Genomic DNA, 26,696 nt, shown 5'->3' with positions numbered 1-26,696 from the left:
TCCTGTGGTATCGGTGCCTTTAGCTGTGATCCAAAAACAGACCAAGAAAAAGAAGAAACCCTCCTGTTGCTTAGAAACTGAATACAGGCTACTGACCACCTCTAAGGAATAGAAACAATTTTGAGATACCACTGCCTGAGAGGGATGGCACCCTAAAACAGAGGTTTTCAATGGACTCTGCTGTTGGAGGTCTGCCTAGCCAACTAGCTCTTCTTCATCATTTCTACCTTTCATGCTGCATCAAGAAGATGTAAAATATATAATTTTCACAATATTACCTTTCCCTGCACTGATTGCTATAACTGATGGAAAAATGTGATGTGATTTTAAAAGACAACTGCTCAATCAGAAATGGAAAGAATGCTAGTGCATTAAGGTGAAGCCCACATTGTGGAAACATTTAAAGATACTTGACTGAAAGGTAAAAGGCAGATTTACTGTAAAATCAGTTCTTCATTATACAAGATAATGTGAGGGAAGTTTACAATAAATCCAAATAAAGGAAAAACATGGATAATATACTACTTTCTGGTCTGCAGTGGCTTTGCAGAATCCAGTTTGGGGCGTCTACATGCTCCACAGTGCTGAACTGGAAGCTATGGTGTTTAGGATGCAAAGACACCTGAGCTGGCTTTGTACAAAGCTGACTCTGGTCTAGGAGATTTGGCTTGGAGTCTGAGCCAGTAAAGCCTTTTCAGACCTGAGCCAGCACTACTATTTTACTGTGCAAGCTGATATTTCTGGTCCGATTTGTGTGTTTGTTCTCCAGTATGTCAGAGAAGTTAGTCTCTCTTACTGCCTGAATTTATTTATCTAATAATAATATGAAAACCTCTACCCATGTTCTTCTCAAGCTGCAGATGGAATTAGAAAGCCGCTTAATCCCCTCTCAACTTCTTTTTATGCTTCCCGCTGGATCTAGTCCAACTCTTATTAAAAATAAGAGGAAACTAGTTTGTTTTCCTTTCTTCATATATTTTGTCTTACTTTTCACTGGTGATCTTAGATCGGCTATCTCAGTCTTCATTTGAAATAGCTGAGCAGGCTAAAAAGAGAAAAGAGAGGTCTAAATTAGCATGAAAGAATTCAAGGAGTTTCTCACTCATCTAAATTTATTGTTATTAAATACAGAAAAGAAAGTTATCACTGTAAGAAATGTAGTAAATAAAAGTTGCATTTTAGGTGCTATTACAGGAAAAAAGAGGTGAAAAGATTTCTTTTTCACTAATTTTTTATCCTACAGTTTTGCATTTTCTTTGCTAAGGCCACATTTTTGTCCTTTGAGCATAACAAATTAAGTTTTCAAAAATCTACAAATATTTATGATCCCTAGCGCATCACATAGACCAATCTGAATTTCTAAAACGCAGTCACCGTGCAAGAGAATATCAAAGGTTATGAGCTGTAAATGTAACTCCAAGGAGTTTTGTGAAAAGAACGACCATTGTGTCTGACCTTTGCTTTTGTTTCTCCTGCAACGTAAAAGGGTTTACTAACCTGCTGGTTCTTCTTTAGGGCATGCTGTCATCGAAACATTACAGATCTGATGGGTTTTAAAGCACTGTTTCAGGTCCTAAAGGACTGTCCAGCTATCGTCCGTACCATGTACTGAAGTAAAGTACGTTTGCCTTTACCTTAGATAACAAAATTACAAAGTTGGTGAAGAAAAATGTATTAATTGGTGGGGAACCACTAGAAACTTAAACCAAGTCTCCCTAAATATTTGTTGGTTGTTAGAGAAAAGTTTTTCTGGCACTCTGTTGCTCAACTGTAGTGCATTCAGTAATACAGATGATTTTTATAAGACCGTGAAGCTTTCTTTTAACACATTGTTTTCTACTTCCTTGGTAAAATCTCTCCCAGTAATGTTTTTGTTACAGAAAATCTGAGTCTTTTAGAAAGATTGAAATTAAATATTAAATTAAATCTATGACCTTTTCCTGACTTCTATAAAATATTACAATATTCCAAAAGTACATTCATTACATCTGTGTGTATTAGCCCACAGATCTGTATCAATTTTTTCTTGTCTTTATTATGTGATGCCCAGTGGAATCTAAATATATTCTACTGAGGCTTCAGATAAGATAAAATTTCTGTCTCTCACATGTGAATTTAGCAGTATTGTTGTGTTAGGTTGTCTCCAAGGACTTAACTTTTCGGAACAGAACAAAGTGAACATACAAAAAAAAAAAGTTGGAAAGTGTTTTTTTTGTTTCATGTCAAAAGCTTTTTGCAGCCAGTAGTGTGGGTGAAAATATTTATGCTGTGGTCTAAACTTTGTTGAATCCCATTTCTTCTTGGCCCAAGTCTGGGAACTTAAGATTGTGACTTTACATCAAGCAAGTATGAGGGACATTGTTTTTACTGGTGTCTAAAAACGATGAATGTGGGATCGGGAGAGCGCCCTTGTGATGCCCTTTACACTGGATTAATTTTCTTTCAAATTGTAAACAATGATTTTGAGCTTTTTTAGCTTTGGAAAGCCAAAAGAAAGTGAAATGCTGTCCTATGTGAGAAGGAAAGACTATTAGCTGAATAAAGATTTGAGACACATTAGAAACAGGGATCAGGAATTGAATTTGCAGCAGATGATACTTTTTTCATCTGTAGAAGATAAAATAAGCAATACGTTGCTGAAACTCTTGTAAGTAAGGTTAATAGGGATCTGAAGAACAATGAAAACAATAAATCATGATGGCAATGGTTAATTACATATTTTTTAAATGTATATTTGTTATGTCATAGTTGAGAATTGCACCCAGCTGCTCTGCTCTGTGCAGTGGTGAGGGCTGGATGCTGTTTGGATCCCCACCTCTTCAGCCACAAGGACAGAGGAGCCGGTGGCACCTCTATCTATGCGTGTGGCTCAGTGGAGGAGAAAGTGGGTAGCTGCTGGGCTTCCCCGCTGTTTTCTCAGCTGCTACCACCTCTTCCAGGCAAATCTGGCAGACCAGATGGAAGCAGCTGCCTGTTCTCAGGAGAACTTCTCTGATGCCGTTGTACTGTTGCTCCCTTAGGAGCTCTTCCTGATTCAGGACGCATGATCCTGGGGATAAGGCAGTGTTCCTATATATGTCATAAATAAGAATTATATCCTTCAGCGCTTTTCTTGTTTCTAGAATCAGACTCAAACTGAACAGTATAGATGACTCTGAAAAGCTATATAAATTTTATTTTCTGTTCTTCTCAATACAGTGGGCCATATGTCTGATGAGTGACCACAGACTGCTTCACAAGAACATTCCCCTAGGAGTTTGTCTTTACGTTACCCAACTTCATCCAGCCACAACACCACTCCTAAATCCCTTTTTAGTACTATTTCATTGTGGTAATCAGGACGTGCTGTCTGTCTGTACTCTTTCCTGCTTAGTAAATGCTACTAGCTTTTTCTCCTGAATTACCCTTCATGTTGGACGATTACCAGGCCTTTGGGCCTTAGAAGTATTATAGCATAGGAAATTGTCATGGCCAAGCTTTTGTGAAGTTTCCTGGCCTCTACAGGACTCTCCATTGGGAGAATTAGGAAAGACTGGAAAACAGAAAAGATGACAAAATTCAGTTTACAAAGTAGGGAATAAGGCATGTGTCAGGGAGACAGAAAGTGACTCTGGGAAGAAGAATTTCACAGGGACTGGTGTTACATAAACAGTCAGGAGTTGTTTGGTTCCTCGTACCCTGTATTTCACATGGGGGAAACTTATACCTGGGCCTGCCCTGGGACTCCAGAAGGGATTGGCATGTGGAGTATAAAGGTAAGATGAGGCTATTTGCCTAGTCTCTCTGGCTTAAGTGGAAGTATACTGGAGGCAACCTGCTTTTGTGCATTTCCAAGGCCAGATTGTTGCAGTTTGACACAATTCAGATCAACATTTTGGATTTGATTTTTTTTCTCCAATTAAAACTTCAAATGTCCCAATGTTTGCCTGATACTATGAGCAGTTTTCTTACTATGAGCAGTTCATATTGTGAATCCTTAAATATATCAGGCAGGAAAAAGACATTCTGGCTAAAATAGTTCAGGACTCTGTTCACAATCTGGGAGAGGACAGCTAAGCAAAATAATCGTCTTGTTAGATTTGGCCTACTGCATTCAGGACAGTCATTCTTCTGGAGCATGTCATGGCAGTTTACCTTGGAAAGCTTTATTTTCATTGTCTGTGATTGTCTTTGATTTTCATTTGAGGTTTTGCTGATTTCCTTCCATTGAAGTTATGGTTACTGAGTCCAGGGATATTCGGAGCTCCTCATTACAATGCCTGAAGCTAAAACCATGTCAGATGGCAGCAAATATTTGATGCTAAACTCCCTCACTGGAAAACCGATGTTGGACTAATACTTGCACACCACAAGGACTGGAGCAATTTGCAGACTGGTCTTCTGTTGCCAGCAATTACCTGGATAAGATAGATTCAGGACCTAGAAAACGTGAATAGTTAATCTCCGGATGTGAGTATCTGGTGAGAGCTTCCTTTTTATAGACAGTAAGTGCTAGAAATCATTTAAAAGAAGAGGAGAACGTCACAACTAAAATACACGCCTTTGTTCTGGTTTTATGAGGGGAGAAGGARTTGACCCCACTGAATGTTTGGGGAACAGATAACAGAGCTGCTGTTTGGCCCTCTGTGCAGGGAAAAGCAGAGTATCTCTGGAGCTGTGCCTGCCTGGCAGAAAATTAACACAGCGAAGTTGCTACAGATGTCTGTCTCCATGCCTGAGTTTGGACTAATGCAAGGGAATGTTATGTGATTTTCATGTAATCACTCAATGAGACAGTGGCAGAGCTAGGAAGAGAGTTCATGAATCCTGATTCCCAGGTCCTGGCATTACACAATAAGAAAAAGTTCTTTATGAATGTATTGCTCTTTAGAGGCAAGAACTGAAAAAGCGAGGTATAGCAGGACATGACATTCAGAAAGTGTCCTCTTTCCTGGACTTGCCCATTCCCCTGTTTCTCCTCCATTCTTAAAAGATTCTTGGTTTTCATTTCTATCTCCTCCTTTTGTTTGTTTTCCTTCCATTTCTTTCCTTTGCGAGTATTGAATGTCTCCTTTGGGAGTAAGCCTAGCCACATGTGCGTGCAATGATGGTTTATTTTTATTGGAGTCATTGCCTGTGACTGTTATTCATTACTATAAGAAGAACTGCACTAACAAACTGCTCCAAGAACTTTTTTTTGGTAGTAAAAAGTCCTGTTTTGYACATAGCTGTTGAAAGTATTTACTACCACTGTTATCTAATGGGTTAAGAGTTTGGAGCTTGGATTCTGATGCCACCTCCTGAATGTCCTGTTGTGTCTGGTGTTGCAAAGCAGAATCTCATCTTCTTTCAGCCTCCTGGGCACATTATCTCTCTGAGTCAGATTTTCAGTCATCTGTCCACCTCTCTGCTACCTGAGCAGTTGAATTGGCGTCTGCTTAGGGAAGAATTTTTGGTTGCACAAAGCTAATATAGTCACTGTGTACTGCTGTGGCCTCTTATGATAAAGCATACAGCCAAAAAACCACTGTGCTCCAAACAAGGCCTGCCTGGGATGAAGTGACTGATTCAGAAAAGGCAATTCAAAAGTAGTATAAAAATGCTTTTGTCTCCCTTGTACTTTAGTGTTCTCCTGGCACTGGATAAGCAATCAACAGCACTACCTCCTTGCCTTTATTCTCAAGTCATCACACATTTCTCTGTCACTGTGGGCAGGACCACCATCTCCCATCTTGCAGGCTCAATTCCTGGTATTTCTGTAAGCTTTTACCGTATCATAAATCATGCAAATAGGCCAAGAAGCCCAACAGTAGATGAGGAGCGTATGCTTAGCATAAATGTTAGTCAGAACTTAGAGATGTAAGCAGCTTTATTGATTCCACATAAGAAATATAACAATGTAAAATCAAGTAATATTACCCACTCCTGAGGTCAGAGTGCAGCACAGTGAGGCAAGATAAGTGATCTACCTAGGGTTACCCAAAAGAGCATACCGTTACCCTAAAAGTTAACGGTAGGACAAAACAAACAAGCAGAAGTGATTTATCTGAAGTTTGGCTCTCATCGCATAGGTCCATGATTTCTAGAGATTGTTTTAAATATTTCAGAATCTCTGCTTCCCATTAACACTGACACCTGAACCTTAAAATCAAAGGTAATCTGACAGAATTTGTCCAGGCATATTTTACTTTTGTTGATGTAAGAGATTTGGTTGACTTCTTTATCCCATGCTGAATCCATCTCATGTTTTCCCTCAGGTTTTCTCTTCATTAATTTTCTTACTCAAACTCCTGCCCACTATTGCTGTTTCCCCTGCAAAACTGTGTTAAGTGCATCTGCATTTCTCCTCCTTATTTTTCTCAAGATGAGAGCCAGGGACCAGTTAACTTTGCAGTCTTAGCAATGTTTTTTTAATAGGTGGAATTTGCATGTGTAATATAGTTTACATGCATTGCACTAAAGGAAAATAAACACACATGCTGCTAGGTTTCTGGAGGTGAGACAACAGCAGGGAGTCCACTGCCTTTTGAATCTGTTCATTTTGCTGTTGTTTCCAAATGTGTGCTAAAGGGACGCTTTTAGGGTATACACGCTCAAACGCTGTTTACCTTCTTTTCTGCGCTAATTGGTTTGGATGTATGGAATGCTTCTCATAAAGTGCCTCTAGCTGCCATTGTTGCTTTTCTATAAAATAGTAGAGAGGAAACTCATTCCTAAACAGTTTCCTCTGGACAGGATTTTCTTGTGGGGGAAGGAGAGATCCAATTATAGAGCAATTTAAATTGCTCTATAAAGCATTTTATTGACTTGTGGCCCATTAACCCTGGTCTTGATGAAAAACTTTTCAAAGAACTGGATTTTATGGAGCCACATCTCTCAAGTGCTGTGCATGGCATAAATGAAGCATGATATTCTTCTAAGAAAACAATCCAAATTGTAATTTGTTGTTTTACATGTTTGAAAGTATTAGGGACTCCACAGCTGTTCCCAGTACTGTGGCACATTTGTAGCCCCATCTCCCGCTGTTTGCTCCCAGGTGCTCAGAACTTCTTAACCTTTACCCATTCTCAATCCAGCAGGTTTGTTTTACCAGGGAGTATGTATGTGCAGTGTCTAGATGATTAGGTGGGCTGAAACAGGACTGCATATATTCGCTTTCTCTCAGCTGTCTGTTTCTCGTCTTTCATTTCCAGTCATTGTACAGCCTGCCCTGTCCACAGCCTTTTTTAATGRCAATGAAAGAAACCATGAAGAAGCCTCCACGTGATGCTTAGCATACAGTGCAGACAGTGCTGCTGCTTTCTTCAGCTTGAAAAGGGGAAAATCTGTACATAGAGAGCTTTTCCTTGCAAGGGATTTGGAGGAGGATGTGAGCCATGGGATAATCTTTGCAGTCATCTCCATATGAAAATACAAGTCACTGATAAAGTCAAACCAAAACTCTTACATTATTTGCTTGGGAAGACAATGTGATTTGGTAAAGTTTTATTCAGAATTTAGTACTGATACATGCTGTACAGTCATTAGGAAGACATTTAATCTCTGACCTTCCATTTACCCAAATGCATAATGAGAATATTTTTCACCACTGTTGTAAAGCCTTTGAAAATCTACGGATGAAGTACCAGATAAAGTATTGAATCAAAATCCTGTTACTCCAAGAGCCATTCTTAGTGGGGGATCAGTAAATTATTTATGGGTATTTCCTGCAGGCTAAGGATGTAGATAGAGGATACCTAAGCTACTTTATTTCACCAGAACACTGGAGGTGAAGTATTAGGGTTGTTTTTTGTTCTTATGCTAAGGAACAAATATCCCCTGAGATAAACCAGAATCTGCTGCAAGATTGAAGTCTCTGAGAGAGCTCCAAGGCCTAAAGAGACACTAGAGTTTGGTGAGACCTGGCAGAAAACAAGACACGTTTTTTCTCCCACCTGGTAGAAAGCCATCCTGGTGTTCTGAAGGATGTTTTTATGTGAAGAGGGAGCAGGAAACAGCTGCTATATTGCTGCTGGGAGGCCTTGATGCTACTGCAGAGTTAGTGCCTATCAGGGACCTGCTGATTGCCTCCCCAGGCCCCTTTCTGGTGGGCTGGAGGCAGCCTAACCTGTGGAACTGGGTATGAGAGCAGGCCCTGGGAACTGGATCATAATTCCCGCTCAGAAGTAAATGATCTACAAAGTAAGAACTGCTGCTTTCATTTCTAGAATATATCAAATTCCTGCACTTTTGGTTTTAAAATAGCGGGTAGGGTCCAAGAAGAACCAGAAGGGAGGGGAGAAGAAACAGTTACAAAGTCTGCTGGGATATTTGATGCAAAATCAACTTAGTTGTTTTTCTTACTGGCTTTTTCCTGGGCTCTACTGCAGCTGAAAAAACAACCTTTCTAATCTACAATAAGAAGGGAAATTCTGGCATGAAGATTGTCCACCCCAGACATTTGGCACAATCGAGGAAAGAGTTGCTTAGCTTAGCACTGATTTTATTAGTAAGTGAGGCTAGCTGAACCTTTAGATATAATCTTTTCCCTGTTGAATGACACTGTCGATTGTGTAGGTTTCCCTCTAAATTCTTAGCTATGCTCTTCCATGCTAATGTAGCATAATCGAAGAGTTCTGCTGAAACCTACCAACCGTTAGCAATGACTGTTCACTGCAACAGAGCAGCAATATAAAATCAGTAAAAAATCCCAGCAAGCCAACATCATTTCAGTAAGGGCAGCTGTAGTAGTGAGAGCCAAAGATTCCTCTCACAAATCTACTGCATTTGGTAGTTAGATCTGAATTCCAAAATATGCATTGGCTGTAGGTGTAGTTTTGTTGTTCTTTACCGTCCTTAGTGCACATATATGTATTTTTGTTTTATAGCCTTCTACTCTCCAAGAGTACAAAAGGTAAGTCTATCAGGAAAGGAAATCTAAGGAAAAAATTAACACAGAAGGAAATAAAAAAGAACAATCTTTTCACTGAGGAAAAGAAGCTGACATGCTCTAAAAGAAGCATCAGATGGCTCCACTCATGTTCCTCAGCCATTGTGAGAATCTCAGCCATGTGATTCCTTGTAATAGTCACAACAAAACTGGGGAAGAGTAAAAGCTGGTTGTCGTCTTAGTCTAAATGGAAATAACATATTAAATGTTAATCCTGCTGTTTTTATTGAATGTTTCATTAAAAAATCTTAGCCCATTACTTTAGTTAAAATCACTAGTTTTTCATTATGAAATCTTAGTTCTTTACTAGCTGAGAACTCATAACTCACTCAAAATCATCTTAGTTATTTCACCTCTTGGTAGTTTATCTTGCTGTCATTTTGATAACTAATTTGATATAAGAACCTGTCCCCTTCATCATCATTACTTTTTTTGGCAGGACACTGGCTTGATTTCTGGTTATCAGATTACATTTGAAACTCCATCCAATACATTTTGCAATTCATCACATTCCTTGCTATTGACATGGGATGTTGTCCCAGTAATTAGTATTTTCTGCTGGGCTTCTGCAATCAGTTTCTGTGATGCATCTCTTCCACAAAGTCCATAACAATAAATGGTATTAATAAAAATGCCTACCCTAATTAAAAAAACAAACTTTAATATACATTTTTTCTGCTGTCATCATCAATTCTCTCTAAGCCTTTTGTTTCTCAACTGCTCTGCCTGTCACCCATTTATCTTGCTTTATCTAATCTAATGGCATCTATCCAATTTCTATTCACTTTTCATCAAGGTGATATATTTTCTCTTCCTTAGTACCTTTGTGTGCTTAAAGTGCCTCATGGCAGGAATCATTTTTCAGTTGTTTAATGTTTATTCCATATTGCTGTCAAATAATAAATAATTATTACAAACCTCTTGAGATGAAACGTGATGCTAGAAGGGAAGGAAATGAAACTAAGATTTGACAATTTTGTAGAGTTAGGACTTTGCAAAACTTAAAATAGGTTTGATTTTTACTTTTCTCATCCCTCTCTATCATTCCCACTTTAGTAGGACAGTAGTGTAAGAATAATTCCATTGCTTTTTATAGTCCATTCCAGAAGCTCATGGATAGTCCAAATCAGACTCAGTAAAGCATCATCATTTTTCTATGTCTGTTTTCTGTTCACTTCACCATTTAAAAAAATCATTTCACTAATCTAAGTGCCTGTTATCTTCGTTGGATTATTATTGACCATTGCTACTTGCTCATCTCAGAATGTATAGTCCTCCTGGTGAAATTCTGGCTGCACTGAAGTCAATTGGAAAAATTTCTGTTCAGGCCAGGATTTCATCTCTGATTCCTTGACTGAATAATGCTTGTCATAAAAGGTGTGTTTTTTCACTTACCTGTGTAGGAAAAAAAAGGAATAAATTCCTTTAGGTATGTCAGGAAGATTAGTGGAGTTGTATGTTCTTTTCTCTTCACAAAGCCAAAAATGAACCAAGGAAATCCCTCCTTTATGTTGGACTGCAAATCTGTGTTCTTAATCTCAGTCTGGGAGAGTAAGGCTGTGGAAACAGCTTTCTGTTTCAGCTTGTTACACAGCTAGCCTCTTTGCAAAGAATTTAGATTCAGATCCAGATTCAGATAATCAACCTTTCTGTACTCTCCTTTCTCCAGAGGCTGGAACTGATTTACAATTGCAACAACAAATGTAGTTAAATATATGTGAGTTTTAGAAATGTCTGCTCTATCAGAACTGTCGGCTTCTGCATGATACTGGAAGCCTCTTTGTGTTCTCCATGTCCTTAGGCAGTTGCTTGGAATTTTATGGAGAGAAACAGGTGCTCAAGGGGAGACGGGTGAGAAGGCTTTAATATGAATTCTAGAAGCTTTTTTTAAGCCTTGTTGCTTTGAGCTGAAGGCTGTCCCAGAATCTCAACTGTACTGATGGTCCAGCTAAAATGTATTCATAGCTATGTGTTTTTTCCTGTGCCAATGTTGTCTTTCAGTTTGAGCAGCTCTTCTCTTTCTGTCCTGTTCCATTCTCTGGTACCGCCTGCTCCTGTCACTTGCACACATAGACACCACTCAGCCTTCATTCACTTCATCCAGAAGATGGTTTGCAGCCACCTTTCACTGTTTTCTCTCTGCTTGGAACACAAATCTAAATACATTTTCTTTTTCCAATTTATGTTAATGTAGAGTTTAGTGTTGTAAAAAAAAAAAATCTTGTTTAGTCTTTCTTGTTTTGAAATATTGCTATCATAATTTAAAAGTTATTTGTCTCAGTAAGCAAACATTTGAAATAAAGCAATACCTTTGAATATCATGACCTACTGTTTCACTAAAAAATTCTGAGCCTCAGATGTAACTGGAACAGCCTTTCAGAGGGCCCCTGTGATGTGCTGCAGAAAGGGTGTGATTTATTATATTTTTTCATTGCTATAGTTAGTTATACACATGTTGCAACTACATAAAAATGCAGTAACAAAATGTTCGTAGGGTTATTTGAATGTCCATCTGTTTGCACGTACAACTGTGCCTAGTGCACATGCATCTATCGGTTAGTATGTATGTGCACAGTACTGTACAGAATGCCAAAAATTTGACCTTAGACATCACATTTGTAACTGTTTCAATTCAGGACTTTCTGATGGAAACATCCAGCTGTTCTGGGAGACTTTGTAACTGAGCATTTGTACAATTTTTACACCTCATCCACTCCCTTATGTATAAGAAGGTTCTCAGGCTTAAGCAACTGCRAGGCAACACAAGCGTGCCAAGCACAAGGAGGCACTCTTCTTTCTTCCTTGCAGATTCTCTCTCCCACCATTTAAGTGAAAAGGGCTGAACTGCCTGGGGATAATTACAGGGAAAGGAATTTTGGTTTTGTCAGGGTGCATCTCAGACGTGTGATGTGACATGCTTCTCCTTTCTGCAGCAGTTGGTTACAGTAAGAACAATGATTAACATGCAAGAGGGGAAAGTGCTTGCACTGCAGTTTTCCTATGTGGAGTAGTTCACAAAGGTTATATCACATCCTGAGGCAATTTTGCCAGCTTCACATGACTGAAAGGAAAACATTGACATTTGTGACTGGACTGTTGTTCTCTGGCTGTATTTGTGGTCTTTTTGTGCCCTGCTTTATTTTTTACTCTCTGAAGAAGGAAGGAGACTATATTTTGGTGTTCATTGTGAAAGTCATAAAACTTTTAGGTAGCTGTGGGTTCATGTGGGTTATAATTTGCTGCCAAATCCTCTTGTTACATAAATATACTCCAGAACTCAAACTTCTACTGCTTAATATTGTTCATCTTATACTTATGAATAAATGTTCCAGGTGTCTGTATGTATGAAATGATTCAGTGTTGTCTACCTGAGTTTGCAGTGAAGTCTGAATAGTTTTGATGAGCATGAACTTTCTAATTTGTCTGTATAGAGTCTTGATTCATATAAAAACTGTTAACTATTTTCCTAGTAATCATTTAGCAGACACATCTGTCCAAAATTCATATGCAACAACCCTGATGCATGCTTTAATGTTTTGCTGAATTAGGGCCTGACCTTTGGGAATAATGTGCATTTTTAACTCCATTTGAAATCAGCAGGATCTGTTGGCACACCATGTATCTCTAAAAATAAGATTATTGCTGTCTGTGGTTCTAAGCAATCTGTATTTGAATGTGTCTGAGAGAGAGCTGCCGTAGCCTGAACTGAGAGGCTGTGGCATCTGACAAGGCTTTGGAAATTTAAACACTGAGATGTGTGATGGTTCTCAAATATGCTGCTAGGAAGGCTTTCCTGCTGGGGCTGAATGAAACATATCTGTTGAAACAAAGGAAGTAGGCAGGCCTGGCATGTTTCCTGAGCAGTTAAGAGATGGGCTCTGTGATAGTGCTGTGTTTAGAGCAGAGCCCTGGAAAGGATCAGCACATGGTGTGGGAGAGCGGCCTGGGCAGGCAGTGCATGCAGGCGCTGTGGGGATGGGAACACTGCTCTGAAACGCACGGCTGGGAGGACTGGTTTTCAATTCCTGCCCTTTTTAGTTGTTGAGGTGAGCAGGGAAATGTGTTTCAACTTTTTTCAGCATATCTGTTCTGGAGGAAGAGTAGCAGCAGTCTCAATTTCAGCCACTACTGTCAATGTCTTCTGCAGGGTCCACATGGGGATCCTTAGAGCAGTGTTTGTGCAGATCACACTCGAGGCACAGCTTGTTACATTTATTATTAAAATGCCGCGTTCATGTAAGTGATAGAACAGGGGTTATTTTGACGCAAGCTGTGGGAGAACAGTCCTCAGCGATCAGCAAAAACAAACAGGCAAACAGTAAAGCCTGACACATCTGTGCAAGAAGGGCTTCTTTAAATACATCGGCTACAAAAGGAAGACTAGGGAAAATGTGGACCCTTTGCTGAATGGGGTGGGTGCCCTGGTGACAAAGGATACAGAGAAGGCAGAGTTACTGAATGCCGCCTTTGCTTCAGTCTTTACTGCTAAGACCAGCCTTCAGGAATCCCAGATCCTAGAGACTGGGGAGAAAGTCTGGAGAAAGGAAGGCTTTCCCTTGGTCGAGGAGGAATGGGCTAGAGATCATTTAGGCAAACTTGACATCCACAAGTCCACAGGCCCTGATGGGATGCACCCACGAGTGCTGAGGGAGCTGGCGGATGTCATTGCTAGGCTGTTCTCAATCATCTTTGAAAGGACATGGAGAACAGGAAAGCTAATGTCACTCCAGTCTTCAAAAAGGGCAGGAAGGAGGACCCAGGGAACTACCAGGCCAGTCAGCCTCACCTGCATCCCTGGAAAGGTGATGGAGCAGCTCATCCTGGAGGCCATCTCCAAGCATGTGGAGGACAAGAAGGTGATCAGGAGTAGTCAGCATGGATTCACCAAGGGGAAATCATGCCTAACCAACCTGATAGCCTTCTATGATGGAATGACTGGCTGGGTAGATGAGGGGAGAGCAGTGGATGTTGTCTACCTAGACTTCAGCAAGGCTTTTGACACTGTCTCCCATAGCATCCTCATAGGGAAGCTCAGGAAGTGTGGGTTAGATGAGTGGACAGTGAGGTGGATTGAGAACTGGCTGAATGGCAGAGCTCAGAGGGTTGTGATCAGCAGCGCAGAGTCTAGTTGGAGGCCTGTAGCTAGCGGTGTCCCCCAGGGGTCAGTCCTGGGTCCAGTCTTGTTCAACTTCTTCATCAGTGACCTGGATGAAGGGACAGAGTGCACCCTCAGCAAGTTTGCTGACGATACAAAACTGGGAGGAGTGGCGGATACACCGGAGGGCTGTGCTGCCATTCAGAGAGACCTGGACAGGCTGGAGAGGTGGGCGGAGAGGAACCTCATGAAGTTCAACAAAGGCAAGTGCAGGGTCCTGCACCTGGGGAGGAATAACCCCATGCACCAGTACAGGTTGGGGGTTGACCTGCTGGAAAGCAGCTCTGCCGAGAAGGACCTGGGAGTGCTGGTGGACACCAAGTTAAGCATGAGGCAGCAATGTGCCCTTGTGGCCAAGAAGGCCAATGGTATCCTGGGCTGCATCAGGAAGAGTGTTGCCAGCAGGTGGAGGGAGGTGATCCTGCCCCTCTACTCAGCCCTGGTGAGGCCCCATCTGGAGTACTGCGTCCAGTTCTGGGCTCCCCAGTACAAGAAAGACATGAACATGCTGGAGTGAGTCCAGGGAAGGGCCACAAAGATGAAGAAGGGACGGGCACATCTCTCATACATAGGAGAAGAGGCTGAGAGAGCTGGGACTGTTTAGCCTGGGGGAGAGAAGGCTCAGGGGATTTTATCAATGTGTAAAAATACCTGAAGGGAGGGTGTCAAGAGGACAGAGCCAGGCTCTTCTCAGCTGTACCTGGTGACAGGACGAGAGGCAACGGGCACAAACTGAAACACAGGAAATTCTATCTAACATAAGAAGATGCTTTTCTATTGTGAGGGTGACAGAGCAGTGGAACAGGTTGCCCAGAGAGATTGTGGAGTCTCCATCCTTGGAGATATTCAAAAGCCATCTGGACACAATCCTGTGCAGCATGCTCTAGGTGACCCTGCTTGAGGAGGGGGATTGGACTAGATGATCTCCAGAGGTCCTTTCCAACCTCAACCATTCTGTGATTCTGTGAACCAGCAGGAGTGATTAGGCTTAACAGAATGCCAATAAGACAGGCAAAGCATACAGTTTTCATGTTGGTACATTTTTTAGCACCTGTGAATCCTTTTAAAATTGCAACATGATCTGTACATGCTTGTGAGAAGATCTCCACTGCTCAGAAGTGAAAGGGCTAGATCAGTAACTACCATGTTATTCCTCTGTGGTATGCTTTACTACTTCTGGAAGTCAAATCCACTGAAATTATTTCACAGATCTGAGCTGTGATCAGTATATTATAGGTATGTGTGCTTACATATTGTTTGTTTGCTTTACAGATCCTGGTTGCTAAATCCCCTGTTGCTCCATTCTCCGCTTTCTTCTACACTGTTGAGAAATCGGGCTTTGTTCTTCAAGGTGAGACTAGAGCATTGATTATTTTGCCTTTACAATTAGTATTTTAAGCAGGCTGGAGGCAGATAACAATGACTATTGTTGAAAATGGTGCTGTTTATACCTAATTAAAAAACCCACACATTTAAACAATCTGGTTGACGAGGCCAGCTTTCTGCTGCTTTCACTGTGTTGTCCTGAATTATACTGAATTACATTGTTGCATATTCCCATGGATCTAAGAATGAGCCCTGAAGTTATTAATCAAATCTCCCTGTTTGTGTTCAAGGTAAAATAGAATGATTCTGGTAACATTGCTCCTATGGGATAGATTTCTCCAGGAGAAACATGCCTGTCTTAAAAATACCATTAAAAACGTGCTAATAAATGGTTCCTCTTTAGCCAATAGCTTGACATCAATAAAAATACAGGAAATTAATATCTGTCCTCTATTTTTCTGATCACTCTAATGTGAATGYCACCTGGTTCTAAATAATCCTGAGATTCTCTAGGATATGGGGTAGCGTACTGGAAAGCTGGATACTACTACCATAAAGGCGGGGAACTGGGGCTTCTTGTGGCCATCCCCTAAAATACGTTCTTTCAACCCACAGCAAGAGGGAAGTGCAGATCTTCCCTTTTTTCCCCATCTATCCCAAAATGTCTTCCTCTAGCGTGCTTACTTTTTGACAGACATCCATAGATTAATTTTGCTGAGTTGACCTCTATTAATATATAGCCTGGCTCCTGACTGCTGCCTCAGTTTAGCAGACTAAATAGGACCAATCAGTGCCTGCCACTTGCTGTTCAGAGGACACACTCTGCTATGCAGCCCTGGCGTTACAAAAAAGTTAACGTCTCTGTTTCTCACATTCCAGTGATTGAGAATCACTGGTCCTATAAAGCACTATAAAAATTTTAAGGTACATAAACAGTTCTCTCCCATCTGACTGCCCATTTCTAACCTATGGACATGCTGTAGCAGACCAATGACACATTTACATTTATTAATGACTAGGTATGGTTTGATCAGTGGTGATATATAATGTAGGAAAACAAAAGAAAGGGAACAAAAACATTTTGGTGTGCATTTTTGCTTCCGTTTGATATGTCTGTATGATGATGATTTGGGGGTCCACTGGGTGTTTTCTAAGCCTTTGGAAACTTTACCCAGGGTATGCTTACATGGCATTCTGGGAGTTCAATCTGCTTCATTTGATACCAGTAATATTAAACAGGCTATAAAAGCTAGAAACAATTTTTATTAGTTTAAACTGAGATGGCTTGCAGGATTTGCTCTAGATTTTGCATTATTTGAGTCTAGCATACGGCAAAAGACAAGCTACTTTTCTATCTCAAGTATATTCCGAGTTGCAGAGCTGTTTCTGGCTGTTATAAACAAAGTAGACCGATTTCCTGCTCTGACCCCAGGCACTAATGTAGTGAGGCTTTGGGAAGGGGAGATTCCCCTTTCAGAAAGGCATTGGTGAGTATCTTTGTTTCACTTTGTGTGAGCCAAGAGTATAGCTTTCTAAGGACTGAACCCTACCTTTGAAGAACAAATTGGCCTGGTAAAGTATAATGATGATGGAGTAGGACCCTCTGATAGAAGGCTATTTGATAGCATTATGTTAGGTATGACAGTAGGAGTATTGCTCTTTTCCCTGTATCCATACATTTCTGGTGTGCAAGTTTAAATCATCATTCAATATTTTTCTAAAATCGGGTGAGGTATCAGTTCAAATTTATTTAAGTAAGCACTGTTGCTCACCATCAGGCATTCTTTGTACATTTAAAAAGCAGTTTGAAACTCCTCTTTGTGTGAACCTTTTCTTTATTTTTGACTACACCATTATTTTCTAATATTTGTTTGCTTTTTAGCTATTCTTATTCAACATGGGTAGGAAGCAAGGGTATGTTTCCTCAGTAGTGTGCCCAGGCTACTTCATATTGCAGGTAACCTTCTAGTCACAAGTCAGACAGCAGTGTTAGCATTTCAGTGTCTTTACACGTTGGTTCTTCTGAATTCTGCTTTGTGAGTCTGCTGGTATTGGCAAAGTCATGGTTCAACGTTAAGGCCCTGCTGCTAGAATCTTTACAGAGACTTGTAAGTGCTTAGATAAGCGAGAGCACTGCTAAGCTGTATAAAACAAATATTCTGTTTTCATATCCAACATTCCAATGATTATTGTTTCTATAAGTGAGCAAATCACCTGGAAATGGCTATTTCAGATAAGATGCTGACAGGAGTTGCCTCTTCAAGAAACAGATATTTAACAGAAAGTGGCCCCAGGCTGCCTCCTGCAAGAGAGGCTAGACTTTTTATGAGAGTCGAAGCTGGTACTTCCTTCCAAAGGGAAGCAGGATGTGAGGTCCTGTGTCACTAAGGTAACTGGCCATGGTTTAGCTGGTGGGGGAGTGTCCCTGTGTCACTGTTTGAGGGTATCTTTATAGTGCTAACAAGTGGAATCTGTCCCATAGTCTGAGTGCAAAGGCAGCTTTCCCATTCAGTCTTTGTTGTTTCGTTCAGTTGGTGTCAGGAGGTGAGCACATTCAGGGCGTCTGATGAGAACAAGTGGATGGGTGTGGGAACTGGTGAGAAGCAGCAGCTGTCTGAAGTGCCCAGGGTTCTTTCTTCTTACTCAGGGGGTCCCAGCCTGGGACCATTAACCAACAGGCCATAAACAAATTGATATCGGAAAATGTGCCTGGAAACTCCTTGATTAGCAAGGGTGAATAGGGAATGAAAGACAAAGTGAAAGTGTGATTTAACAGTTCCACAAGCAATTTCCATTGCCACCTCTGAGGGATTAGGAATAGGCTAAAAATGAGGAGGAGCTCCCCCCCCTCTTTTGTTCCGTGGGCTAGAGGATAATAAAACGGCAGGAGAGGCAGTGCGGCTAGTTAGGGATTTCACAGGCTGCTATTTGATGCAGTTTAAGGAGCCCTTCTGCTATTGTTGCAGTTAAAATGGGAAGCGGAACTGTTCTCCATTCGCAAAAATCTCCAGCGTCCTCAGGAAAAGAGGGCTGAGRGTAAAAGGCTATTAAGATGGTAATGCTGCCCCATTTGGAGGAGTGTATCAAAATTCTCTTTGTCAAAGTAAATCGCTGCTCTGTTTCCCTGGTATCTTTGCATCTCATGGCCCCAGTGCAAGCACAGAAGTGTTCAGAGGGGACCCTGGTGAAGCAAGAACTGCTTCTCTTACATTGTCAGAGGAGAGCTCTAGGCTGTCCAAGGGTGCCACAGAGACAAATCTCTCTGCTTTTGTAAACTTGAAGTGTTCAGGGATGAAAAGAATGCAATTATTCACTCATTCTTTTATTCCTGCTTTCAGTCTAGAGAAATGAAACCTGATGATTAGAAAACAAGAGTGGCCAGTCAGCGGTTTAGCAAGGAAAGTCAGCCTTCTTGTCTCCTCTTTCCATTGCTTCAGTATGGTGTGTGCTGTGGACAGGGAAGAGCATGGACCCAGGAAAACCTCAGTTGCTTTTACATTGCAGTACAATATCATGTAATATACTGCCATGCTGTACAGTGTGACTGTGATGAACCTGAATTGTGATTACAAAATCCAATCTGAAAGGAGATCTCTATTTTGTAAACCTACTTTTCTTAGATAGAGAGGCAGAAGCCTGGATCTGAACATCTCAAAATATTAGAAGTTTTACTGTCTGTATGTGTATTCTGTTTAAGGACTTGCTGTTGCTTCCAAAATTCAATATAGTAGTTAAAGTGAACGAAGTGTTTCCTTTAGAAAGAAGAATAATAACAAAAAAAGCTCTAGGTCTATTTGATTAAGGGTGTAAGTCACAAGATTATTTTTTCTCATTGACAGTGACATAGATTCCATTTGGGACTGGAAAACCCAGTTGGTTTCCTTCTGATTCACACTCCTCCATTAGCAATAATGACTGCTGTTAATGATTAGCTGGTAATCCTGTTAGTGGTATAGCGGTCAGAACAGATTCTGGGCTGTTCTTGCCTATTCGTCGTTTCAGTGACACTGAATATAGCACGTACTGGGTTAGGTCAGCTAAACAAGAAGATGTGACACAGCCATGCACATGCACTTATGCCAAAAGAAAGATAGGTTGAATAAGATGCCATCAATTTTATGTTGTATTCTGTGGGCAATCTTCTGAGTCTAACTTTCAGAAGAAACAGTATTCTGTGGCATAAATGCAAGCTGGTAACAGAGCCTACCTGTTAGTAACTGGCAGCTCAGCTGTCCATGCAAGTAAGTGTCTTTCTGTCTCTTCCAAGTAAATACCCCCGTTACCAAGAGGATGGTACTTCAAAAGAAGGCAGGAAACATGGTGGCTGCTTGCCAACTGGGAGGGCCCACTGGGACGTTTCTTTGAGTGCTTTTACCAAGTGATTAACGTTGCTATTCACTGAAATAACTCAGAAGTACTGAAAATGTAAAACAAATAATATTAGTGAGGTAGGGCTTGCCTTTGAGTAATCACTTATTTTGAGTTTCATAGGGTTTAAAGATGGGAGAAATCAGCAGGTCATCTAAACTGGCCTCCTGTATATCAATAGTCATTTCCTTCCGATACCCCCCACCAATAGCTTGTGTTACACTGAAGCATTTCTTCTAGAAAGGCATTCACTTTTATTTGAAGACATCAAGAAATGCGAATTCCTGGTTTGCCTTGACACTTTGTTTCACTGTTCAACTATCTGGCTGTTAAATATTTGCTCTGTATTTCAGATTAGAATTTGTCTGCCTTCAGCTTTTGGCTTCAGTTCTTCTTATGACCTTCAGTGCTAAATAAAGGAGTCCTTAAATTGCTGCAGTTTTGCATGAGTGTACTTGACATCAAGATTTATCTTACTATGTTTTATTCTTCCATTTTAAAGCAAGTTATAATTATTGGCAAATTTAAGTTCAAAACTTCTGTGTCTCATGCTGACTGGCTCCCCTCATTGCCTGAGGAAAGGACAGTATACACTCTATTGTTAAAGAGAAGTTTTTGATTTTTTGTGCCAGGAGGACTGGATGATTAGTTAATTTGATTAATCCACCCTTCTTTCTGCCCTCTTTTCCACTACATGTGTGTGCCTGTGCACAACCATGCTCATCTTGCTGGTACTGCTATAGAAGAGTTGTGTGTGTCATCATGATGTCTTACTGAAGCAGGTGACTTTGATAAAGTAGAAACAAGAGATATGTGGCACTCAGAAGAGTGAATTTTAGGTTTTAAGCGTTGCAGTACTAAGAGGGAAGAGTTGTAGGAACAGCTAGAGCCAGGAAAACCTTGTTACGTTATGTCTGATTTGTCTCTAATGAAAGAGCAGGAAGAGGCTAATTTTGGTCTCAAAATAAGATAGGATCTGAGTTTGTAGTGCAGAGTGGCAAACAGTCTCCAAAGCGCTATAACTAATTTATATGGCTGAAGCAAGTGAAAAGTGCCTCATTTTATTTTGTAAAGAAATGCTTTGGTAATGAGTAGTGAGGTAGAAAGGGACTACTGAAAGAAAGGGCATCATTATTTGTATTGTTTTGTGTGAGTTTGAACAGTGAGAGACAATGATTTATTGCATCAAAAGCTTTTATTCAATTGAAGARCTGTAACTATAAAGTGACCTTTGTCTGGAGCAACATGGATATAATCTGTAAAATGAAGCAGGGTTGTACTTGATGCGTGAATGGATGGAAGACAGATTATTGGGAATAAAGTTATGTATTGCTATTGAGATGGTAACAGATTTGCAGTGCCACTGGTGATTTCCAGCCCTATTTGAGGGATAAAGATGGACTGATCATTGTGAAGATCTCTGTGGGATGGAACAGTTTTTGCTGTAATCCCCACAGGGCACTGAAAGGCTGATGCTATTTGTAACAGATTTGCAATAATAAGAGCAAAAGAACATTATCAGTTCGTAGGCTCCCTGGCAGAAAGGAACGTGAGAAACAGAAGACTCCCAACATCACTATGTCAGCAAAATCACCCATATAAATGTAGCTTACACTAACAAAAATGTCTTTTTGCTCAGCTAGCTCATGCTATTTTCAGAATGGTTTGACTAAAACTGACAAAAGAAGGACATTTGCTTGGATGCATCTCCACTAGGTGGCTTTGCTGGAATAGCTCTCTGGCTGCGTAGCTATACTGGAGCTAGGCTACTCTAGAGAGGCCTTGCCATGTCTGACAAGTGAAGGAATCCAGAGGAATGAAGCACAGATGTAAAACTGACTAAAAATGGTAATGATGAAGAGAGGTGGAGGAAAAGTGTTTTTATTCTGAAGAAAGACTAGTGGCATCTTGGGTTTACATCCAATAGAAACAAAATAAACACTGTCATTTCAATAAAATTAAATGTTTCCCTGTGCAAACATAATCTTGCTAGGGGCAAAATAGATAGGCAACAGATTCGTTAAGTTTCTGCTTTCAAACTTTGCTGTGAGCATAACTTGTGGAAGGATATTATACTAGATAAGTCCAGTTTAGCAAAGTATTGAAGCACTGCTTAATTGTGAACATGTATGTGGAGACGCAGAAGAGATGATACTGCTTCTTGTGCTGAAAGCCAAGCAGGTCCCTAAATGACTTGCTCAGTTGCAACTAAAGTGCCAGCATTTAATTTTTCTTAAGTTTTACTAAAGGTAATATATGAAAAATATTAGTGCAAGCAGTGTGCCAAATCTGTTCTCATTTACACAAGTGTGAATCAAATCTATTTTTTTAATCCAGTGTTGATTAAACAATAAACTGAAGAGTATGGGTCTGTATTTGCAAAGATGTCTCTTCCATTCAAGATTGACATATACTGCAGGCTTCTAGGGATAAAATGGTCTCACTTAAGAGAAAACTTTTCCTTACTAGTCTCTCAGTAATGAGTTCCTGATCAGTGGGCTGCTCCCCTGTGTTTCCAGAACAGTGCTAAAGCAAATGGTYTTTTTCCAAAAGGCTTTTAATATAAGGAATGAAGTTGTGTGTTGATTAGAGGTAGTATCTGTGATATGTGGCAGTATATTTTTCTGGGAATTGAATTTTGTCATAGAAGTCGAACAAGACTCCACTAGTGATTGCCTGTTTTTAATGTAAAGATGTTACATCTTTCAAACTATGGATTTGTAGAATAAGATCAAATGTATGTAAAATGAACTTAATGTTCTTAAGTGAACACGCTCATGAGCAGGAAGCCAAGAAACTGTCTATCTGAAAACAATGTTTTCCAGGCAGAATAAAGCCATATGCTTTTGTGTGCAGCTCATGAAACTAAGAAGCAGTTAAGACTCACTGTGATTTAGTCCTTTCTCTCATAGGCACAACTGGATTTCTTTTGCTCTTCTCAAAGGTTATGTCCATTCTGGCATTTTGTATTGCCACTGGCATGTTCGGTGAAGCCATCGCTGCTGTCATTTTATCTTGAAAAATGATTGTTAGCAATAAAGGACGGTGGCCCAAATGACTTCATCTTTGTAATATGTGCAAAATGTTGTTAGCTATAGGACTTTATATATTCTGTATGTTAAAATGTTGCAAAACCTCTGAGAGTACAGCCTAGTTGGCAAAGAAAAATGCTGGAAGCTTTATTGTTCTCTTTACTAAGCAGGGGAGAGTGGTGCAGAGATCCAAGAGCTAGCTGCAGTCTAGAGCTGTAGGCTTCCAGAGTGCACTGCTGCATGGATATGCCACATTAGGCCTGGAAGCAGCGCAGCCACATTTGCATAGCACTTCATCTACACTAGAAAAGTTTGCCTGAGGAGGGCTTACTAGTGCAGGGATAGCACTTTGCAAACAGGGCTCCCACTGCCCTCCACAGCACAAGTGCTGTTTTTCTTTGAAACTTCCTCTGTGTTTCCCAGATTAACACACCTAGACCTACCTCAAGTGTCTCTGCATCTGAAGTGTGGACTTGCCCTATCTTTAAAACTGGGCTAACCACAAATTCAAATGATTTTATCATGTAGGTTTACATCTCTCTTGATAAATTGGAACAGGAATATGTAGCACTTTAATGGAGACAGACACACATGTGATAAACCCTCCTAACATACAGCTTTGTGCTTCAAAAGATTTTTTTCATTTACAGTCATCCCCTAAAAGGCATAATGTTGGGTTCTTATTGCAAAGTACCTTCTGTAATATTCATTTGAACTTTTAAACAAATATTTGTCAAATGTATGTTCATGCCCCCTTTCCACTACCTTTGAGTGTTCATGTAGGATATGTATAAAAGATAATATACCAGCTGAAATATCCTAAATATCCATCTATATGTTGTTATTGGTGAAAGGCAGATTTCCATATCTTAATTAAGTATGTGCCATAGGGCCCTGTTTCTAAGCATTCTATGTATCTAAGTCAAAAAACAGAAATATGCCGCAGGACACAAACATCCTATTAAAATAGACTGGACATGAATAACAAATATTTGCAAGAAACTACTGTAACAAGCTATAAACCACTATTTACTTACAGAATTTGAGCGATTAATTCAGTTTACAGTAGGTCTGAATGTAATCTAGGTTATATAGTGCTAATGATTGTTATGATGTTTCTCTATGTTGTTTCTGTTGCAGTGAAATCAGAATCTGGCACTTTATGATTCAGTCCAGTGAAGATGCCTGAAAAATTTGAGAGATTAAATTTCAGGACAGGATCAAGTTAACCAAGGGTTGTAGAGATGAAAGAGGCAACAGATTTAATCAGCATTTTGTTAGAGCATGTTGAATGCTCTAACAGCATGCCAGCCTTTGGTTTGCCATCTGAATAACCGTGAGGGCCTGCCCTAAGACTCAGCTTAGGCAAGGCAGTGCACACGTGACTGCATGGGTGAAGAGGGAGCACAGGCAGATGATGCTAGAAGAACTAAGTGTTTGCCAAGAGATGTTATTGCTGAAAAGATTTTATTCCTTTATCTGTTTTCCATGGAATCTGAGTTTTTGTTTAAACTTCCTAGCTTTTCGATTGCAGAAACAGTCTCCCAAATAATCCAAGACTATATGAAGGTGCCCTCCCCAAAAGCAGCAGCAAAGATGTGACGAGGTGACGTTTCTAGAAATTGTTGGACTATTCAAGTTAGAGTGCTATTGAGCAGCCTGCAGTAGAAGAATGATGTTTCAGAGTGCTATGTGACATTGTTAAAACCTCAGCCATGATGTGCACAACTGAAGGGGGAAGCCTAGAATAAGCAGGCTGGTTTCCTAAGTCCTGAACACCAAGTATCTCACTCCTGAAGAGATTCCAAGTGTGTTAAGGAAGAGACTCTTCTGCTCAGTAGTGTATAGAAAACATCACATTCCTCCTACAGGCTGTGCATATTTGATGAAGGAGTTCAGTCTTGAGGCATGTCAAAGTAGAGCCTTGCACTACAACCAAGTTAATTTTCAATGAGAAATATCCTCACTTTTACTTTTTTCATTCCATACTTGTGCTGTGAGCGAATTACCCAGAACAAGCTATCAGTCAGCCATGCACATATATTGTAGCTATTTATTTGTAGATCGTATCCTGTCTGCCTTGGTCATTTGCTGAAGTTCACAGAAGAGTAGAACATCCTGTTTGTTTAGTTTTCTTTTGTCTGCCCAGTACCAGCAAAGAGAGAATATTCCTATATATCTTTTCTTTTCTGCTCTGCAATTGGATCATGGTACTCATGATTGTGCTCAATAGCTGGAAATGCTGAGGATATCCAATTGCTGAGGTCTCTTATTTTAAACTCCACATGCCAGGAAAAGTATGTGGGATCCCACTGGCTTAGCACTGGAGGGTGCAGGATGCATCAACAGGAAAACCAAACAAAACATAAAATTAAATTCATTTGAAAGGGGAAGGGACTCATATACCACCCATCAGCAGTGTTTAAACTGTTCGTATTCAAACAATAGGCCTTTTATTTTGCTTCAGTTCTTCTCAATATGCAAACTATCTTAACTTGACTTTGAGAGCTGCAGCTGTCACTGAAGTCAGTGGGAGCTGTAGGTGCTTGTTACCTTTGAAAACCAAGCCAATGTATTCTAATGTGATAGCAAAATCCAGAAAAAATAAATTAGGATAGTTAAAGCATAACTCTGATAGTTCTGTAATGTGATCCCCAGCCTTCTTCATATTTGATATGGAGGCATAGCCTCATGTTTTGTACACCTGGAGCTCTATCTTCTTAGTCTCTGAGTGCCTCTTCCCCACATCTTTGCGGCCTTCTTCCATGACTGCAGTCCTTCCAGTTGAGTAATGCTGGGTAGGATTCTACTGGAATTTATCAGAGCTACTTTTTAATCATCCAGAATACTTTCTTCTCCTTGTGAAACAGGTTTGCTTCCCCCTTTTCTCTAGATCATGCTTTGGACTGTACTGAGTAGATAAGCCATCGCAAAACTGCCCTGTAGCCTCCCATCTACCATAGCAGTGGGGAGTACTAGCGGCCACCTGTGGCACTGTTTGATTTTCATTTTGAAGAATTTGTTGCATGCTGGAAGGAAAGGTTCCTAAGCAGTGTCCAGAAGTCAGAGCAAGTCCAGATTTCTCCTGTGTAAAATGAATCCACCAAGTCTGAACATGAGGGGAAAAGGCAGCCCTCCAGCTGGTCACAGCTGTGTGGGCTCAGCAAAGGCACCACTTATTGCTGTATCACCCAAGCACACAGGAGACTTCAGTATACAAGCTGAATCTGCATCCTCCAATCCCTTTCTGGCAGAAGGAGTAAATGAGCTTACCTACATGAGGGCTGCAACCGAGAGTGTGGCACTAATTGAGGCCAGCTTACCTCATATTTGGTTCAAGATTCTGTCTTTTGCTGACAAATCTTTGCAGAAAAATAGACTTGACTGAGGATGGAGCTATGTACCTACCTTTGCTCCCATTCCCAGTCACCACTGGAATAACTGTTTCTGCCTAGGCCTATTTTCCGTAAAGTTTTCCTTACTTGGGGTATGCTTTTATTGACACTCTGAACTGACACAATAAAGCTAGCAAACCTTGGTAAGTCTAAACTAGATCTGAATTAAGACAATATAAGGAAAAGGAAAGGAAACAGTTATTAGCATTGCCCTGATTGTCGTGGTCATTGTATGTCAGCTGCACCTGGAAATGCCTTTGCCTGGGGGTGGTGTTTTGGACTAGTCTTGCGGACTGAGCTAAAAGCAAGAAGAAACCTGAGAAACCTATTTTTTGTACACAGTTCAAACAGTGATTTCCTCTGTGATCTATATAAATTGGTTAATTACTGTATGCCTCAGTTTACCTGTCTGTGAGTAAATGATGATAATATCTGTCTGGATGCAGAAAATTAAACACTTTCACTCTTCAGATATCTACAGCATGTTATTACAGAAACTGCAATTGATCCCT

The 26,696-nt window shown here is 40.4% G+C and overlaps 1 protein-coding gene across 1 annotated transcript in view; it reads left to right on the top strand.

The window, feature by feature from the left end:
* LOC112963681 (DNA repair protein RAD51 homolog 2-like) overlaps positions 1-26,696 on the top strand; it is a 226,479-nt gene that overhangs the window by 75,540 nt on the left and 124,243 nt on the right. Inside the window, exon 4 of the mRNA XM_026060992.1 lies at positions 15,336-15,414. Within this exon, the coding sequence (XP_025916777.1) occupies positions 15,336-15,414 (79 nt within the window). The remainder of the gene's footprint in view (positions 1-15,335; positions 15,415-26,696) is intronic.

This window comes from Apteryx rowi, unplaced genomic scaffold (genome assembly GCF_003343035.1).
Source record: "Apteryx rowi isolate R43461 unplaced genomic scaffold, aptRow1 scaffold_173, whole genome shotgun sequence".
Lineage (NCBI taxonomy): Eukaryota > Metazoa > Chordata > Aves > Apterygiformes > Apterygidae > Apteryx > Apteryx rowi.
The sequence above is the reverse complement of the archived record's forward strand: the minus strand, read 5'-3'. Positions and strand labels throughout refer to the sequence as shown.